General features: G+C 43.5%; 1 protein-coding gene across 1 annotated transcript; it reads left to right on the forward strand.

The window, feature by feature from the left end:
- The first annotated feature begins 761 nt into the window (after positions 1–761).
- Positions 762–20330, forward strand: C8A (complement C8 alpha chain). The gene is given in 12 exon segments (XM_009287402.1): positions 762–880; positions 2978–3074; positions 4023–4167; positions 5555–5699; positions 7249–7348; positions 7351–7452; positions 9160–9360; positions 10672–10912; positions 14653–14781; positions 15487–15644; positions 17963–18185; positions 20179–20330. Coding segments are annotated over 12 exon segments (1812 nt in total).
- Positions 20331–20964: the final 634 nt, after the last annotated feature.

The following is a 20964-nucleotide window of genomic DNA, read 5'->3' on the forward strand; positions in this document are numbered from 1 at the left end:
TTTTATACCTGTACACATCCACTACTTCTGTGTTAAGATCCCAACCAGCTAAAAACATTAGAGCCACCACTAACAGATGGGTTTGCACAGCATATGGGTAAGACACAATTTCAGATTTAGGGGGCATCTTCCTCACCCCAAATCAGTTTAGAAAACAAAGATTTAGATTCTCGTGTTGCAGTGACTGTGTAGGGCCATCAAAAAACCAGGTGATAACTTACATTAGCTTTGGAGATGGGACACTATCTTACAGGGATGGCAATGGGAAGAAGCTGAACTGACATTTCCTTGATGTATCTGGAAGGCACATGTTCCTCATAACAGAATTTTGTAATAATCTTCAATTTGCTGTACTGGGAAGCTTTTCCCTTGTCATCGACCAGACGCACCAAAATTGCAGTTAAGTCACTATGGGAAATAAAATGAGTTTCCTCCTCCTTCAAATTAAAAGGAGAGTGCAGGCTGGGCAAGAAACACGCTGCTGCAATAGGACTTGATTGACTTAAATGTGGAAACAGTTGCACAGTTTAATATATTCCCTTGCCAGAAAACTGGGAATTTGTTTTCAAAAGGGCAAAGGCCTCCGGGATGTGTCCTGATTCTTTGTGATTTGATCTGTGCCGTCGTCAATGATTTACCACAGCGTTTTGGAGTCTGGTGGGCTCCGTGCTTCTTCTAGCAGTGCTTGCCCCATGGCGTCCTGAAGCCTAAAGCTTTTGTTTGCAGCTGATCTGTAGCAAACATTTACATATGGAAAAACAATGCGGTGGAGCCTGTGTCAGCTTTCTCCTCTGATTCTCTCTGTATGCTCACTGGCTTTACCAGCACGTCAGGCCACGGCTACAGCATGCAGGGAGCTCGAGGCATTGCCTTCCCAGAGGTAAGTCTGTCCTCCCCCCCAACTTTACATATAGAAATTACAGGCAAGTAAGTCAGCCCATCAATTTTGTCCTGACTTGAGGCATGTGCACACTGTGCTTTCCATAAACAGCTACCAGAAAAAAAAAATATTGGCAGTTGTCCAAAGCCCAAGCTAGGCATCATAATTCCTTCTTATATGAACTGTTTGCACAATGGTTTTTCTTTTAGAGATGACTATTAAGCCTTCTTAAACTTCCTTACCAAAATTACCATACTGGTTTTGGGCACTTGGAATGAATTCCCCATACAGGACGATTTACGGGCAAATATATTTCATATTCTTTTTCATTATAATTATTTTGCACCTGACAATGTGAAGTTAACAAGTGCATGTTTATAGCCCAATTTTCAATCCAAGCCAGATTCTCATGCCTCTATTTTTTTTCCCTGAACAATATTATTAACCTATACGAGTGTCATTTAGGCTTTGAAGGAAGGGAATAAACAAGTTACCTTTTTCTAAAGCTATAGTGTCATGATAGGAAAATAGTTGGTTTTTTTTTCTACAGCTATTAATTTCAGGCTTGTTCTAAAGGCAAATATGATTTAGAAGGATCAAAAAAGGTATCAATGATAATTGGAATGTGGAGACAAGGAGAAGGCGGAAAGGAAAAAAATGTGGTAGTGATACACTTAATTATGAAGGCTTATTCTGATAATCCCTTTTGAAAATGAACAAAGACAAGATTTTTGATGTTTGATGAACTTATCAAACAAGGCAGAATAATGAAGAGGTAAATGTAAAATCCAATCGAAGGTGAGCCAATTAAGTACTTTGTGAAGTGCTGAAGGATGCAGCCCACAAATCCTCCTGTCAGAGCGAAAAGGCATCAATACATGCGTGTCCTCCAGCTCTGTGTTTGTCTGCAGGGTCCTGTTGTTTTCCTGGAGACACGGTGGCTTTTTATCTCAGGCACTGATCTGCATCCACAGGCTCCCTTGCTGAGCTGTTGTGGCTTTCATTTAGTAGTCTTTCTTCTACAGCCTCTGATGAATCCCCAATGTGCTCCGTACCTCTGCTAATTATCAATATTTCTCTTTGGACTGCAGTCTCATAAGTAAAACAGACTGCTCATTAGTTAATCACCAAAATAATAATATTTGGCTCAGAATAACCCTTCAAAATGCTTTGAAGGCTGTGGCAAACACAGAGTTGTACTGACACACCACAGATTGCTCCTCAAGACAAAGAAACACATTATACAAATAAGGATTGTAGGAGTAGGGACATAAATAGAGATCATAACAACTGGGCTGGGAGGCAAGAGAAGTATTTTTTTGCTGTTGAATAATGAAATTCACTGTATGCGCAGAGAGTGATCCAAGGGCCATTGCGATACAGAACCCTTGCCATTTTCTGCTTTTATAGTCTTCCTTTAGTTTTTTCCCTCTTTTCAGAATTTATGGATTTCCTTTTAGAAATAGTGAACCAGCAAATTCCCATAGTCAACATGGCTTTGTACCTTGCCTTCTCAGCACTGTTGGTGCAGCCATTCCCACCACTCCACAAAGCCCATGGGAATCAGACCCTGATTTCATACTTGTCTGGAAAAATACTGACTGTGAGTTCACAATGGTGTAAAAAAAGCAAAATCAATAGATTTCAGAACAGGTCCAAGGTGATAAACATCACTACTCCTGGACTTTGTGATGTGCTTCTGAGAAGAAAGCCAAAAAAGAAGCCTTTCCTTAAAACCTGTCTCTTCTTGACATTCCTTTTGTTTATTCAGTGTGTTTGGTCTTACATATATGATGTACATATATTTTATTGCAATCTACCTATAGGAAAGGGCTAGGATCTCTTGGGATAGCAGGAAACCCAAGGCAAAATCCTCAGGTCCTGCACCTGCTGCCCCTGACCAATTCTGATGGTGAATACTTGGACGGGGCATCTCGGGTAGTACAGTCCCCCCTGCTAAGGGATGCTTCCCATTTCCTACAAAATAGGTTCCCGGTGGAAAAACACACAAACAGATCATTTTCTCCCTGCTAGCCTCCAGCCATCCTTAAAACACAACTTCAAAGACCTTAGACTGCTATCTCTTCCCCTCCTTAGAAGAAGCAGCAGAGGCGTTAATTCTCCGGCTCCTGTCGACTGTCAGCTGAGCCAGTGGTCAGAATGGACAGATTGCTTTCCTTGCCAAGAGAGAAAAGTAAGACTCCACTGTAATGTATTCATTTATCTTCAGACGTGTCTGTGATGATGATGTACACACATTAATTATATATACTATACATATTCATCATTCTGAAGCATGCAGTAAACTCATCCAAATATGATGGAGATACTCCTCTGCTAGAGAGGCTTTTACTTTGGTGTAAACTTGGGGAATAAATTCATTTAAGGCAGCAGAACAGCAAAATGCAAAATCAAGGCAAACGGTGGAAGAATCAGGCTAGAATATTTGCCCAAGACTTTCTTCTTTTTCTATCTCAGATTTAATTAAGTATCCCCTGATTCTGAATGCAAATATTCCAATGAAAAGAAATTAAAAGCAGCCTTCATTCACCAGCTCCTGTTCTCAGCTTTTTATATCATTTCACATGTCTTCATAATTCAAGAATTTATTTTCAAATACCTGTCATAATTTTGCTTTCTACTGAGTTTATATCCCTGCATTTTTTTGTTCCTGTACTTATAATCAGTAAATGATTTGGCTCTTCTTTCTTTCCTTTTCTTTTTTTTCTTCCTAGTTTAAAGAGCAGCAGTTCTCATTAATAATCCATCAGAAATGTTGCAGGATCAGTGTTGTAATTAGCGCCTGTGTCCATCTGAGCATGTTACATTCCAGGACAAAGTGTGTGTAACTGGAAAAAATCCATATTATTCCTAAGGTATAAAGTAGGGAAGATATTTTTTAAAACAGTCATTCCAGCCCCCCCCAAATTCACTTTTATGAACTTCAAGCAAATCTCCTGAGCTCCCACCTCTCTGCTGACTCCCCTTCTCTATTTGTCATGTGCAAAGCCTGTGGACTACACAGAAAAATAACAATATAGATAAAAGTGATAGCTGTAATTGCTTTATAGCCTGTAGAGGTGATGTCTTTGGGGGATACAATTTAGGTGTTGGCAGTCTTTTTCTCTCTTGTGCGGTTCAGCACCAGTACCGGAGGCTGGTGCAGCCGGCGGGGTTTGCAGGGCAGCAATGCACGGGGCACCTCTGGGGCGAGCAAGCTTGCCATGCCGAGACAACATGCACTGGACCCCCCAGCTGCGGGAAGGACTTTCGGTGCAAGGAAACAGGTGAGTGAACTGGGCGCAAACTACTGCCAAGGAGGTTTCGGTCCTGGCTGGACAGACCTGGGATGATTTCAGTCCCCTGCCATGGGCAGAGCTTTGCCAAAATGTGTTCAGCCCAATGAGCAGGGTGATGAACCAGTGCAAGAGAAAGCAGGAAATTTCCCCATCTTTGTTTTTTTTCCCCACGTTTACAGAAATCATTCACGTTACGCTTAGATTTGGATAGAAAAGAAGGCTGTGTGACATGGAAAAGGTTAATTTTTCAGTGGAACAAAGAGAGTAGAAATATTCTGCTCCAACTTCTGTGCTACATGCTCACACTCCCCTCCATGGGCACCACCACTCCCACAACACACCACTTTCTCCCCCTGCAAAAGACACAGTTCAATCATGAATCCAACTAGCAATCTGTTGGGGTGATTTATTTATTTTTAGCCATCCCCAGCTCTGAGAATTGGGATATAATACGGCTGTTCTCTGAAAGTTCCTAGTCTTGACAGATTTTTGTTTTTACGCAAATGGCTCAAACTCCCATCTTGAGCATTTAATGAAAATCCTATTGAAATTTAGAAATGCACGCCAGCTCTGTGACCAGCTCCATTATCTGGAGCAGGTCATCATCACTCTGTTGTAGCAAGTGTATTGATTCCTGCCACGAATATCATGTCAAGGCTTTCTCCTCACTCCCAGAAGCAAAAGCACTTTCAAGTTGTCCTTCCTGATTTTTGTTCTACGCAAATGGCTCAAACTCCCATCTTGAGCATTTAATGAAAATCCTATTGAAATTTAGAAATGCACGCCAGCTCTGTGACCAGCTCCATTATCTGGAGCAGGTCATCATCACTCTGTTGTAGCAAGTGTATTGATTCCTGCCACGAATATCATGTCAAGGCTTTCTCCTCACTCCCAGAAGCAAAAGCACTTTCAAGTTGTCCTTCCTGCAAGCATCCACTCTTAAGCTATAATTATTGCAATAAAATCCCCAAATACCTCCTGCAACAGGAAGAGGAAAAACTGCACTTTGACCAGACAGAGCTGACTTCCCTAAGCCAAGCGGAGAAGCTATTGCTTCCTGTAGCTCCTTTCCAAAAGCGTGACTGTAGATAATAAAATCAGGCCAGTGAGGTGACCTCTACTTGATTCCCATCCCATGGGAGCCCAAGGGAGCGGCTGGCTTGGACTCCAAGCCGTGCTTGCTCCAGGTTGTAAAGGAAAACCTGCCCCCAAGGACTGGGAAAAGCAAGCTCCCAACGCAAAAGTGCTGTATTTAACACCCAGCGTGACTTCTTGTGGCTCTGAGATATGGGTGGAAAACAACACAATCAGTGCAAGCTGCCAAAAAGGTTTTCTGAAGGGCGGATAAGCGATCGCCTGTACCTGTGCGCTTTAGGTCGTTGTATTAAATGGCAACTTGTATGCAACGGAGAGCCAGACTGCAGAGATGGGTCTGATGAGGATAACTGTGAGGATGAAGATATTGAAAGCCCTTGTGAACATCCGTTTCCAGTCCCAGGGTCTGAAAAAGCAGCCCAAGGGTGAGTAATTAATCAATAGCTGCTACTCTCACGATCAAAATGGTATTGTTTTCTATATTGCTCTTCCTTAGTAATAGCAGTGCTCCATGAATTGATAGGGTGCTGTACAAAAACCCAAAAGAGAGCTACTGTCCCACCCAACCGTGGGTAGCAATAAGGGAGGCAGGAGGGTTCATCCCAGCTTTTATTTCAAATTCTGTCTCAAATTTACTATCTGACCTTGGTCTCTCTCAGCTACTCTGTACTTGTGAGTGTCCTTTGTATACTCATGTAAAAATATATCCCAGTTCTCTGAGTCTAGTTATCTTCCAACTTTCTCCAGTTGATAAAAGCAATATATTAAAGGAAACAGTAGACTTTGGAAATGCAGCATCCTGGTGGCTTTCATCCTTAAGGAGAAGATATAACTCCAGGATTTAGGACTTCAGAGCACAGATGCAAGGCAGAGCGCCTGAGCTCCACATGAATATGTGCAGGGTAAATACACCTATCCATGAAAAAGTTTTACTGTATTCAGTTTCAAATTTTGGTTAGGTAATACATGGAAAAGAGGAATCCAGAACGAGTTTAAAGGCAAATTGTCTGTTGTGACATTTTTGTTTTAAATATTGTGTTTTAACCGAGATACTGCTTAGTTTCACTAGGAGAACATGGGCTACAGTATGAGAATGTAGTCACCCATTAGATAACTTTCCCATCAGCTCGATCCAATGCTCTCTGGAGTCCATGAGACAAATGTCTCTCTGGCCCAGGGCCTGGGAGAGTCCATCAAAAGTTTTTCAAGACATATATTAATTTTCACTGAGCACCCCATTTAATACTGCTCTCTGATGTGTTCCTCCCACAGAACACACAAAAGCAATAGCATTTACTGTCTTAGTCTTAAAGACGATTCCCTGTTGAGAGGAGCAATGCTGCTGTCTAGTTTGAATAATGCTTTCATTTGGGGCCATGGAATTACAGGGAATATTAAGTAACAGGCGGGATTTCAGAAGGCAGCAGCTGTGATGGCTGGAGAGCAGGAAGAAAGAGGCGTAAGGAAATAATAAGCAAGAGACTTGGCAAAGCGCAAGCAGACTGCAAGTTTAGGGAGGGTGCTAACTCCCTGAGAAATGGGACCATTATTAAAAGGAAGGAGATTAAATAAAGATAGGAAACAATTACAGGGAATGCCAGAAAACACTTTGTGACAGTGAGATGCATTAAGCTGTGAGAGACTCATGGGGGACCTGGAGGAATTCCAGGACTTTGGGACTTTCGTAACTACTCGCCAGGACGGACTGGACAATTTAACTGATTTCTTCCATCTCTAGCACATGAGTCCAAGCCAGTGTCTTGGAAATAAAATGGCTGTTTGCCTCCTGTTAGCTTTGGGAAGGAGATAGCAAGGAGAACAGACCCGAACCGTATATTTTAGGTGCTATACAAATTCAAAGTCAGAGACAGATAGATAACTTGTAGTGTCAGGAGAACAGAAACAGTGACAGAGACTATTGGGGAAATAAAACTGGAGCTATGGATAACTTTCTGAATGCTATTTCTTTCCAAGCTACAATATCCTAACACAGGAAAAGAGCCAGTATGTATATGATCCTAATTTTTTTGGAGGCCACTGTGAGTATGTCTACAATGGAGAGTGGCGGGGGGTGAGTGTGGCGGGAGCAAGTACGACGCTGCATGTGAACGTCTGTACTATGGAGATGACGAGAAGTATTTCCGCAAACCTTATAACTTTCACATATACCAATTCCTAGTAAGTACTTCAGGTGGTCAAATTTAGCAGTGTTTTCCCAGCTAAAAGCCAAACTTCCTATAAAGATATTATGTACATTTTATCATTCACTATAGGTCATCTTTCAAGGTATCTTTCTCCAGCTGTCTGAACGTCTGTACTATGGAGATGACGAGAAGTATTTCCGCAAACCTTATAACTTTCACATATACCAATTCCTAGTAAGTACTTCAGGTGGTCAAATTTAGCAGTGTTTTCCCAGCTAAAAGCCAAACTTCCTATAAAGATATTATGTACATTTTATCATTCACTATAGGTCATCTTTCAAGGTATCTTTCTCCAGCTGTCCCCAAGACAACAGGCAATCGACGATATAAATGCTGTTTTATAGCTCATCAAGGAACTAACATGCTTTATCACCCAGGCATCCCCACTGCTTACTCTGGCCTAGTCAGAGCCAAGAGAAATGGGTTTTCTCAAAATTCTGCTATTAATGAGCTGTAGAGCTTGTGCAAGCCACTTGCCTCTCTGGAGATGAAGTTGGCCATGTGTAAAATGGGAAGAATGCTACCAGTTCAAAGTTTGAAAGCGTTTATGTCTATGGCATGGCTACAAGGGACATAAATCCAAATTCTGAGTGAGACAAAGATCCTGAAAGCCATCACCATGTATCACAATGCCTATACCCTTGGGGGTCACATCTGATGTTGGAGACTAAACTAAGTAGAACAGGGATTCAACCTGGGTCTCTCACATCGTAAGTGGGTGCCTTGGCCACACTGTTAAACATTTATCATGCTTTTTGACATGAATGAATGAAAACACATTATTCCAGGGGAATATTACAACCGCAGGCTCAATGCAAGTGGCTTTCATGTCCTCGCAGCAAGCAGATTCCCCTGTGCCCCTTAGTCCCCAGTTTGAACCCAGACAGACCCACCACACAGGCCACATTTTCTTCTCCCCTTTATTTGCTGCTAGCAGTGGAAGGACATCTGCACCACGGTCAGGCACTGAGGGATGCTTAAGCATGCCCCATATGCATCTTGACTTAGGAGCTTCTACCCGCCAGGATCTAGGAAGTCACTGATGATGATGTCAGATGGTTTTTTTCAGTGTTTGCAATTTAGCCGGCTTTTTATAGAGATGGCAAATGGCACAGACCAGATTCAGCAAGGCTGCTCAATTCCACATGCCTGCAAAGTAGAGCTGTCAAGGAAAAGGTCACTTCTCTAAAACACAGGCAAAACAATGTTTGTTTTCTAGCGTTGCCATCGCAAGTGGCTGGATCACTGCTGTTGAATTTTTTTCCTAAATAAATTCATCCAGAAGCAGGCTGGAGAGAAAAAATTCACTCCAAATCATTAGGATTTGGCAGAGCTGTAAGGAAATGGAAGAAGGGATTTATAATGGGAAGCGTCAAGCTAGCTCAATAGGCACCATTACCAGCTCTGCCTGTTATGGCACTGCTTTGAGTGGCTAAACACAAACCTTTCCCCTGCCTGGAGATGGATGAAGCAAAACGCATGGCTTTATCTGCATTTCTCACATATTTCCAAATGAAATGGCACATGACTAAATTCTTTATTCTACATTCACTGAAGTCAGTGTCGGTGCTGTCAGGAGCATCACGGGCTTCAGCAGAGGCACCATCAGCTCCTTAAAGAAATAGAGATTAAAAAGGAAGGGAAGTACCTGAAAAATTAATGTCTGCTCCTTTCATTTTAGGCTCATGCTGATTCTGGATTTGCTTTTGAGTTTTATGAAGATTCAAAGGATTTGCTTGATGCCCTTAAAAGTGATGAATCCGTAACAGGAGGCTTTACCATTGGAATTGGGCCTCGAAAATTACCTTTCCAGTTAGTTTTGGGCTTCACTTTATCACGTGGCAAAGGATCCCTGAAGAATTTCACACAATACACTGCAAAGGTAAAAAAAAGTAAATCAATGATGCATATGTTCCAATCATGTCATCTGTGCATCGCATGGTCTGGCTGTAACTTATGGCAGTTTATTCTCTCAACTGCATTTTTTTAACACATAGTAATTGTACCTTAATTTGTTAATGTAATTGCAAATGTATGATCATTAGTAATCCTGTTTGTTGTTCTTATTACATTTTAGCAAACAGAGAGTGGGAATAAAATTGAATTATGAAGTACCACAACACATGTCATCTCATCCTATCCTGTTTCGTGGCTACATTAAGCACATAAATAAAAAAATGCTTAAAATGATGATGAGGGAGGAGGAAATATCAAGATGTTGATCAAAACAGTTGTCCTCAGGGAATGATCTCCAGTAGCAAATATATCTTGTTCAAATTAATACAAGCTGCCTTATGATGGGGAAATATGCTACCTTTTACAGGAGGTTAAAATACCATGCTGAAAAAAGAGTACCCGATAATAGGGTGTATTTCTCACAGTGAGTTTACATCATGGAGTAGCTGTGACAACCCCTTTCCAATCTAATAACATGAATGCTGGTATTTCCCACATTTACCATGCCCCATCTCTACTTCTCTCTTGGCTGCTGACAGAAAACAATAAAGAAGAATTACTTTGATGGTGTTCTGAGTTGAAATGCCCTTAAAAGCTGTTGGAAATTGGCACCATTATAGTATTTACTGTGTCCTTGTCTAGACTCACACAATGTTTGCAGCTAAACGATGATCAATTATTGGAGGAATCATTTAAAGGGCTGTTCTGGTTGCACTGAAGCCTTGTCCGGGGCAATGGCCAAACTAGAAGAGGAGTCGTGGATCTGGTGGTATATCCAGAAAATCCTCCTCCCCGTCAGCACCTTCCTGGCCAGAGTATCCCCCCACTGCTGGGCTGGGCTGGACTTGCCCTTGTTCTGCATCACTGGTTGAGGCTGTGAAAAAAGCAAAAGGGAATAAACAGCATGGAAAAGAAGGCAGAAAAAAGAAATAGCAGAAATGGAGGATGGAGGGGAATCATGTGGAGCCTGATTCTGATCATATTCTCACATAAATTAAAAAAACCCATAGCATGCAAACCCACGGCTCTGCCCTCCACCTCATATAACCACACGAGAAAGAGACACTCCCTGTAAAAGAATTACCACTGATTTCATTTAAACCAGGGCTGGTTTTCACGCCTTTAACATCCACTGACAGTCACAGACTCAGGCTTTCCTCTGCAAACCTAAGGACTAGAAATGACTTTTTTTTTTTACTGAATGTTGAGTGGCAGCTCCTCTTTTCTTTACCTGCAGGACGTTGGATTCATTAGAGGTGTGACGAAGGTGCAGACAGCCCGTTTCAAGATGAGAAGGGACAAAATCGTTTTGGATGAAGACATGCTGCTCTCCCTGCGGGAGCTTCCGGACACCTACAACTATGGCATGTATGCGAAATTCATCAACGACTACGGCACCCATTTCATGACATCTGGCACGATGGGAGGTGTCTTTGAGTACATCCTCGTCATTAACAAGGAGGAAATGAGAAGAAAAGGTTAGAAAACCAGAAGATATTCTCTCTTCACAACTTTCTGCTCTAAACCAAGCATTTCCAACCTGGAGACCATGGGTTGTGTCCAGCCCACCAGAGTAATTTGTCTGGCTCTGGCTGCTCCTCACAACCATCGTCTCCCAGTGTTACTTGCTAGACTTGTCTAAACTTCTCCTATCTCTTATAGTCTTTGTTCTGGCTGTTCTCATGAACGCTCAAGGACTGCAAACTCATCCAGAGTAAAGAAAGATAGCCCACTCATGTTTTAGCCTCCTAATAGTGAGAGTTTCAATTTTCTGTAAATGGAAATAACGCATTGCACTTGGCAATACCTCTGCCACTTTACTCTGGTTAGTGTCATATCTGAAGACTAACAGACCTCTGTTAGCTCCGGTTCTCAACAAATTAGAGTGTATGAGGCTGGAAAGCCATACCTCTAAATCTCAGTTACATAAAATATCCACTGCAGATGCCCAGATCGCAAGAATAGCCATTACTGGTGAGCCAAAGCATAACATTTTTTCTAATCAAAAACATAATATGCAGAACAATAATATGGTACTTTAGTACACTAACCGGATTGTCAACTTTGCTGCAAAGGTGTTGACAATGCAATAGATCCCACTTCCCCTAAGGACCATCGCTCTGCTCTGCTGAGGGTAACGCTGCCTTGGTAACTCCAGGCTGGACGTTTATGCAAAAGAAAATTGTGATTTTGGACAACAGGTGCAAATTGCTGCAATTGGTGCAAATTGCTGTGATTCCAGTAATTCCATTAATTTCCATGGTTCTGCCACAAATTCTGCCTCCAGTCTGAAATGGTTTGGTACCATCAGCACTAGGATAACTATGCACTCCATATTGAGTGTTAACCATGCCAATTTTTCCACAAGAAATTACCAATTGAGAGAATTTTCATCAAGTTCCTGAACTACTAATGTTTGGAAACATGATGCCTCTTCAAATCATTTATTCACTTTGAAGAGTGAGTGATATTGAAGTGAACAAGACCTTGGCAAGCAAGTCTTCAAGAAGCAGACTGCCAATTTCAGAGGAAGAATTAATCAAGAGCATGTGGAGGGAGGCTATTATTTTGCTTTATCTTGTGCTTGCTGTGTATATAAGGAGGAGATTTACTGCTACGAGATGCCCTATTTTAAGAAAGAAGGATGTTGAAGTTCAGAAAAAGACAAAAATGTGTCCCGGTAGAGATGTAATTTTCATTCTAAGGTAGCACACTTCTGTAATTTTCATCTAACCCAGACTCTGCTAGAAAGTCCACATTTACCAAGTCAGCAGTGCTATACATCACACGACACAGATCCAGAAGGACCCACCTGCAGTGGCTGATATGCCACTATGGCGATCACAGCCACGCTTGAAGGCTGTGTTTGCAAGAGAATTATCTGCCTCCCCTGAGGAATGGTCAGGATCAAGATATAAGCGCTCAAGTCTTAAAATTAGAGCTTCAAAAGATGAGTTTGAAGCTCTGCAGATGCCTGGAGATGTACCACTGAGTCCCCACAGGGCTTAACAGCAAGGCACCTGCTTTAGATCAACCACTCCATCCTGAGAGCCCACCTAGCCCATGAGGCTACATGTTAAATGCTGTGGAAGAGAAAACACTCCTTTTTTATAGACCAGTGACTAAAGCACATGCCCAGGAAAAAGATCCCTATGCTGAGTCCTCCCTAAATGAGAGACAGCTTGGGCGGTCACTGAGCATCTAGCTAGGCATAGGCATGAGCTGGACTTTAAGCATCTAGGAAACCTGAATTTTGAAAATGAAGTCATCTTCTGTGTTTAGATACCCAGGAATAGACCACAACTCACCGGTGCAGAGCTTAGGATTGCAGTTTTGCTGCCAGACCCATTTCTAGCTTTCAGGCTGCAAGGGCTTGTATGGATGTGGTCGTGAGTGAAATAAATACATAAGTCAGAACGATGTCCCTTGTTGCTCTGCCATCAATATTTTTCATTACTTGTTTTTAAAATAGATTGTTATGGTTCTATTATTTAGCAGAAAACAGTATAATGTGTTCACACATTACAAGAACATTTATGGGAGAAACATTATGCACAGAGTAAATTAGAAAGAGTCTTCATATATTCCTATTAATTCAAAATGCAGCAGTAAATCTTATCACTCGAGCACATTTAACTATCACAAATTATATCATATAAGAAAACTATCAGGGCTCCCCCCTCAAATGCCAATATTTTCTATGACCACCCTTTTGCAATGATAACCACTTTTCATTTATCAAGACCCAATCTTGCTGCAACCAATAGCGAATTGTATTGACAGACCCTTGCTGAACATAATTACTCAACAGGAACCATGGTGAATCAATTAATCAGGGTGTTCCTCAAGTTTAATTTTATGGCACTCCAACACCAAGATAAGCAATCACTCATGTTGCTTTGGGTGAATGAACTTTACCCACTGTGTTTACAACTGTTGAACAGTTTAGTACAAGTAATTGAGTGCTACACATTTAATCTTTCTCAAGGGCCCAGTTTTGCAATGGGATGTAATTCCCCTTGAAGTTTTGAGCATGCTTCAGCTCTCACCAGTTTGAATCCAGGACTTGTAGCCCCTTTCTCGGGATGCTGAGAACCTCCGCCAGCTGGCACCCACCAAGCCAACAAGCAGATCCATGCCCTGCGTGGCTCCAGCGAGCCTCTCCCGCAGGGTGTGCAGAAGGGAGCGAAAGCAGAGCTATGGGCATTTTACCAGTATTTTAAACATAAGCAAGACAAGACACTGCTCCCCGGTGCTGAGGTGAGGCAGTTCAGCAGACAACACTCTGGATTGGGGCTCGGCTGGAGGTTCAATCTTTAGACCGTTAAGCCACGATGCACAAATCCCACTGACTTCTGTGCCTCCCTTTCAATACCGTGGTATTGATCGCCGGGCTGCTTTGTAAAACATTTTAAGGTCCTCTGACAAAAAGAGCAATATAAAAGTTACCTATTACTTACGATACCCGTATTTATTGAAATCAATGGATTTTTTTAACTATTACAGAAGACGGCCTTATATTTGCAGTACACTGAAGTTTACATGTAAACCCAGGCTGTATGAAATATGCACATTGCTTACCTTGGTGAAACCACCTCATTAGTTCCCTTCTCCCTTCTGCAGTCACTTCATGGGTCTCCAGTTACATATTTTCATGATATATGAGGCGGTGCTGATAGCAGTAGCCCAGCAGCACGCAGTAAGGCTTTGGCAGCTCTCAGCAGACAGACCTTTTGCAAGTTGCTACTTAGGATGCTACTTAAGCCACTAATACATGGAACAGATCCTCAGTTTAGGAAAATTAGCAAGGATCTATTGATTTCAGCTGCTGTTCCCAGCTTTACCCTAGTTATGAGTTAGTCTGTAAAAAAACTAATGTTTTATCTTTAAATAGACCAAACAAGGAAATAAATGTCTGAAGCCTTGTGTTAAGATTTTTACTTTCTTCTAATACTTTCTAAGGAAACAATTTTACAGTAAAGACATTTCCCTTTTCACCTATTATGTGAGAAGCACAATATACCCCAATAAAATATTGGCTTTTCCACTGCAAGACTAAAGGCTGTCCTCCACTGGGAATAGCTCTTGACTTTGAAAAACAGGCCATGCAAATAACTGAATATTTTCTTCATTGATAGAAAAAAAACAAGTAGGAAAATTAACATCCTTCCACTCAGAATGAGTCACTGATTTTACTGGTTTCCTTTCTGTTTTGCAGACATCAGCGCCGAAGAGATAAGTCGCTGTATTGGCGGGTCAATTGGCCTTACAGTCAGCGTGAGTAAACTGCATTTGGGACCATCTGTGTCACCCTCTCACTGTACAAGCAAAGGATTTCTGAAAACTGGTATGACAGCAGGGCAGATGTCTGTTAAGGCATCTTGCGTCACTTCTTTTGGTCACTTGGGCATCGAGATTCAAGTAGGGTCACACAAGGGTATGAAGAAGGGAGCTCTGGTGCCATCCCCAGCCATGGCTCAGGGCCAATCGTGGGACCAAAGTGACTTTGGGTCCAAGTCTCCAGGAGTACTGATTGCTTTGAAAAAGCAGGAATTAAGGTAGCAATACCTGGATTAGAAATGTGCAAATAGAGGCGGTGGGGTGGCTGGAAGGCTGCAGTCCCTATCGCCATGACAGACTGGGCATGGATGACAAGGGCAACATGGCAACTATTAAAGAAATCAAAACTGACTATAAAAAGTACTCAGAGAGGCTAGGAAGCCCCAGATTTGTAAATCACTTAACCAGCTATAGACAGCGTGATCTACTGCCCACGTGCTAACTAGAAACAAAGGCTGGAGCCATGCAGGCTCTTCAGTTCTGACCAGCTTAGAGCATTTCTGATGCTCAACTCATTACCGACTGCCTTGTGATAATGTGGCAGGGCTCACCCTGTGAGTGGGGGATGCCGAGCTCCCATCAATTTCAGGAGGCAGCATCAGTGCCGCTCACTGATAGCCCCTTACTCGATTGATCTCACCTCCACTAAGCAGTTTCTAGCGTATGTGTGGAAATGGTAACTAAATAATATAGGTGTAATTCAACTTTTCAGATGCTGAGAGCAACAGTGCAGTTGTGGAAGATATTATTCCCCTGATTAGAGGTGGAGATACCAGTTACAGCGGAGGGCTCTTAAACAGTTGGGATGGCAATATGTATCGTCACTGGGGAAGGTCATTAAAATATAATCCTGCTGTTATTGATTTTGAGGTAAGGCTTTTCTGCAGTTGAAGAAACTCTGCCGCTAGAAGGAATGAAAGTGTAGTCGAGCAGATCATTTCGTATTTTTATTGTGATCCCATCACAGAACAAGATTAAATGTAATGGGCCACTGATCTGGTAACCTCTTATTCATTTCACAATGGGGAGTACATCTCCCACCGACCGCATCTGCAGGGAGACGGACAAGGAGCTTAATGCTGGATTAGTGCTGAGTTAAGTTTTTGATGTGTCCCCAAACAGCTTCCCAATGCACGGCTCTCTGTGGTTGCATTCATCCCTATTATTCTCCCCAATGCTGTCTGCCCTCCTGTATAAGCCGGGGACTTGTGGGGGGCTGGGGAAGGAGTCTTGCCCCCCCAGCAAAGGCTCTGCATAGACCCCCCTGCTTTTCACCTGCCTCAGAGCTGCAGTGGCTATGCCTAACCTCTGCAGACCATGGTGGGTATTTCTATGTGTGCTTCCAGGAGTTTTTAGAGCAGTGGGCTCCTGGCTGCTTTGTCAGGTGGGTCCTGTCTCTCTCCATGCTCCTCAAAGAGGGTCTGTGGTCATAAAAATCAGCCAAGTTCTCCTCCTCCCTTCATTTTATTGGATGCCTTGTACAATGGAAAGATCACTGAAGCATCCTGCAGGGCTTCAGAGATGGGAGGAGATGGGTGCAAGCGAGGGGATGAGAGAATCCAGGGCCAGAGACCACAGAGGCATGAGGAGGCAGGCACACTCCTCAGCTGCAGTCAGGAGTACCACATCATACCACATGAGATGCTACGATCGCTGGTCTGCTCCAGGAGCGCAGCTGTGGGGTGTGGGGGAAGGACCTCGGTCACGGCAGGGACACACTGCCACTTCAATCCCTCTCATCTTCATTTGAAAGCACACCCGCTCCTGGCTCTGACAGAGGGTGGGAGAAGGGAAGGTGGAATCAGGAACCATCTGTGTTATTGGCAGGGCAAGAGGGAATCTGCAAACCTTCCTGGGCAGCACCCTGGCGGCAAAAAGCCCTAATAAAGTAGAACTGCTTTCAGTTCCAGCTGAACACGTGCTGCAGGTTATTCACCTTTCTGCACAAGTTCCCATCAATTCTGGGCAAAATCTATTGCAATTTTCCAGTAAACCATGTGCTGACCTCTCTGTTGGCTGCTCCAGAGCTCAGCAGTCATTGTGCAACCGGAGCTGCCAATAAGTGCTCATGTCCACTTCAGCAGCTCTTATCTGCAGCTCCCTCTCGTTTGTTAAACAGGTTTGTGCAAATTTGTCTAAGAGCTCTTCCCAAAGCCCAGCTGATCCTCCCCACGAATCACTCTCACTGCGCTTTGTGCAATGAGATGATGTCTAGCTCTTCTCTGGGACCAGTTTCCACCGATTCCCAGCCAGGACGTGCAGCGTTCGCACAGATGCATGGATGGACAAATATAAATATGTGTCCTCAGACCAGCCTTGGGCTTTTAGCTTTAATATTCAGTAGAATTTTTGTTACTGGTGAAAACAGAAGGGTTGAGATTTTTCAGGGAACCATTTTCTAAACACAGTTTAATACCTAAAACACCCCATGAGCCACTTGGAGCATTTCAGGAGGTTGAATGCTACCACCAGCGCATAAGCCCGCAGCCCTTCGGCTCATCCAACCATTTTTATGAAACAGGTTCAATGGAGAAGGCAAGTTATAATTACAGTTGCCCACACTGGGCTATTTTTGTTGAACGGTATATAGGAACTGGATTTTGCTATGAGAAATATTATGAGCATGTTATATTCTTGAAGCTGTAGATGGCACAATAATATTTTGCTGCATCAAAGGGCAAAATGTAGGTAGGTAAAATTCTCCACACTCAGCGTTTACTGGATGGCTCACAATCCGGTCACCATTAGTGGTAGGTTGGCATTAAGTTTTGATGACACCCACTGTCCAAAGCTCTTACCAAAACATTTTGGTTCAAAAAGGCAAAAAGCATGCAAGAATCTCTGAGATCATGATAGCACTAAGAAATCAGTCAAAAAATGGGCTTACTGGGGTGTTTTAATATATCATTTGAATCCAGACTGAAACTCCAACGCATGTCCAGAAAAGCCAATCCCACACAAACCTCTAAGATGAGGAGGGTTTTGGAACGGTGGTTTCTCACTGGAGCCCATCAGTCATGGTAACGCATTTGCATGATGTACATGGAACTGTCAAGGAAGACAAATGAGTTTTTTCTGAGCCCTGAGTTTATCCAGCAATGTCACAGCTCTCTGACTGCGGTGTGGTAGCATCTCAGTTGATGCGCAGCTGAAATTGTCTCCATGCTATTCATCTCCATCCTATGCAGCTGCAGCCCATCCATGAAATTCTACGCAGAAGCAACCTTGGTGACATGGAAACCAAACGGCAAAACCTGAAACGGGCTTTGGACGATTACTTGTTGGAGTTCAACGCCTGCCGCTGCAGACCGTGCCAGAACAATGGTGAACCCATTTTGGTGGGAGACACATGTTTCTGCCAGTGTCGACCAGGTTACGGAGGCCCTGCCTGCGAGCAGACTGAGCACCGAGGTAAGACCCTGGTGTGCACCCGCAGCACGGGAGGGCAAAAGGCAGCAAAGGGACAGGGTTTTCCACTCCATTTGGTTAACCAACAGCTCTTTGCATCCATGCATCAATCAAGCCTTCGCTTCTGTATCACTTTTGTTGCTACGCTATGTTAAGCAGCCCTGCAAGAGAATTCAATTAACAGCTCAGGTGATTATTACAAATAAATTAGTGGAAATTAGGATGTGTTTAATAGCTGGAGACTTACTGACATGTTGCAAAAAGCTGAGCTGGGGTGCAGCAGCAGCATGCAGGCGAAGCCCAGCTGCCCATATTGCCAGCTAAGGGGTGGGCTCTGCCTGCCTGCAGTGCTCTATGGATGCAGCTCATTACTGTAAATGAGATCGTCATCCGGTCCTCACTGACTGGCATGTCACATCCTCCGGATGGTGATTCTCTGGAGCGCCTGCGGCATCCCCCTGTGGACGCCTACTACAAGGGCGAGAACGCAAACTCTGACAGGCAGGGAGGGAAGGGAAGCTGAAAGGGTCAGGCTAAGCGACTGGGAAGTGGTGCTCAAGCAGTGTGCCACCAAAAATGCTGTTTTAGTAAAAAATTGCCACATTGCCAGATTCCGCCCCCCCCATACGGAAACATTTTAACTAGAGGGAAGTATCTGTTTTGGGGGAGAAAAAAAGTGTTCTTCCAAAGTGACAGGCTTTTATTTATGTTTTCTTTATTACTTTATATACTATCCTAAAAAATTAAATGGGTGGCAAAAAAAGCCAACCTTGGAACGTGCTCTTTTATTTTTAAAAAAACCAGTTCTTTCTAGATATTTTTGTCCTGATTCATGATGACAAAAAAATCCAAATCTCAGCACTTGAAGCTGGCAGAAAAATCCATCTTCAGAGCAGTTCCACCAGGCACAGCTCCAGGCCTTCAACTGTGTGTTCATAACTAGGGTCTCACCATTGGAAAAGCAAAGCTGTGATGAGATAAGGAGTAAGAGCAGAGCTGGGTAGATGGTTTATGAAGCTGAACTAAAAAGCCTTGCTTCAGTGACTCAAAAGTGGGCTTCTTTAAAAAAAATCTCAGGTTCTTTGAGTTGTCTCCAAATCCAAGGAATCTACCTTAGATGACGAGCATGGAAAGCTCAAGACCTGGCCCCAAAGCAGCCCACCGAACTGGCTGGCCCCTGTGTTCCCTGCTTTTAGCAATAGCGGACACACACACACTTCCAGCTCACGGGAAATGAAGCAAATTTTTAGTTTTGAAACTCATTTAAGACCAAACCCAGTTTTTTTAAAGAACAACCTTCCAGCAGACGGGAAACCCAGCTTTCCAGCCAGCACTAAATAAGAGCACACACATCCATTTGTGCTGTCTGGATTAATAAAGTGCCCGAGCCAGGCATGAAGGCCAGTTGAGAAAATAAAAAATGACAGTAAATGACAGCCATCAAGCATTCCCATCATTCAGGAGCACCGCCATAATCCATAGTATCGAACGTTCCTGACAACTCAGTCTGTACTGTAATGAAAAAGCCTTGAAATGACCCGTCTCCAAAGGGATGGGCAGACTTTTCAAAACAACTCCACGACACTAGTAGACTTCTGTCCCTCTGCCTTGGTCAGAGATGAGAAAGTTATTGCAGAGTGAGCTGTCAGCTGCCCTTTGGTAAAGGAAAGCCAAGCTGCAGCCTTTCAAACGAGCAGAGGAGAAAAAGAAACAGCTATTGGTGTCTGAAGAAGGTGATGCTGCTTTATCTCCCCTGGCTTCAAAGCACCTTGATCTCAACAGCTGTCCGTGTGCTGGGCATGGCTGGGATGGACCAGGGAGTCCCGCTCGCAGCAAACGTTACAGCCGGAGCTGAAATCACAAACGGGTGGTTGCATTCAGCTCAGTCTTCCTCCCCGGCTCGCACCCGAAGTATGCCCCTGCAGTCAGGCCATATGCTGCACTTCAGACCTGAATTACCTTTTTCTTTCCACCCTTTTTTTTAATGCATTTACAGGCGGCAAGACGAATGGGCGCTGGAGCTGCTGGTCACGCTGGGCTCCCTGCCAGTCAGGCACAGCGCGGCGCAGCCGGCAGTGCAACAACCCAGCCCCACAGGGCGGCGGGGAGCCCTGCATGGGGAGGGACCTGCAGAGCAAAGCCTGCTGAAAACCCACGGGACAGCATCGCTCCCCACAGGTATGTGGTCGAAAGCGGTTTGGAGTCTGTGCTGGGCTACAAATACTCCGGGCATAATCCTGCAATGGAATTACACTGGGGAGAAATAATTGTCAAGTATTGCATTCCTATACGTATGGAGATAGGCTAGATTGGCTGTATAAAACGAGACCAATTGCTCCAGTTGACTGAACGCATGCCTGGCTGCTCCCTCGCACCACGAGATGTGATGGGAGCCCCACCAGTTCACAGCGGCACTGCCGCGATACAGGAGATGGTGAAGAATCCACACGGGTGGCTTTGCTGCTGGGTGACCGTGGGGCTATAATGTGTCATGAAATAAATTTACTAAAAGTGTTTACGTAAGTAAGCTTGACTTGCAGAAATTTTTATATTTGCCTTTGCAAAACATATTAAAAGCTTATGATCCTTGCATTTTTATGCAGTTGGTATTGACATATGTACCATGAAATTTTTATAAGTTGGCGCTGTCAGATTTTTAAGTCCAGCATATTGGCCAGGGCTGCCTTTGCAACAAAGCCATATGCTGCTCTGTATGGGAGAAGGCGTAAGCCTAAAGACGCCGAAGCATCAGTTGCGAAACATGAACCCAAACTGATGAGGA

Source organism: Aptenodytes forsteri, unplaced genomic scaffold, assembly GCF_000699145.1.
Source record: "Aptenodytes forsteri isolate BGI_AS27 unplaced genomic scaffold, ASM69914v1 Scaffold119, whole genome shotgun sequence".
Classification (NCBI taxonomy): domain Eukaryota; kingdom Metazoa; phylum Chordata; class Aves; order Sphenisciformes; family Spheniscidae; genus Aptenodytes; species Aptenodytes forsteri.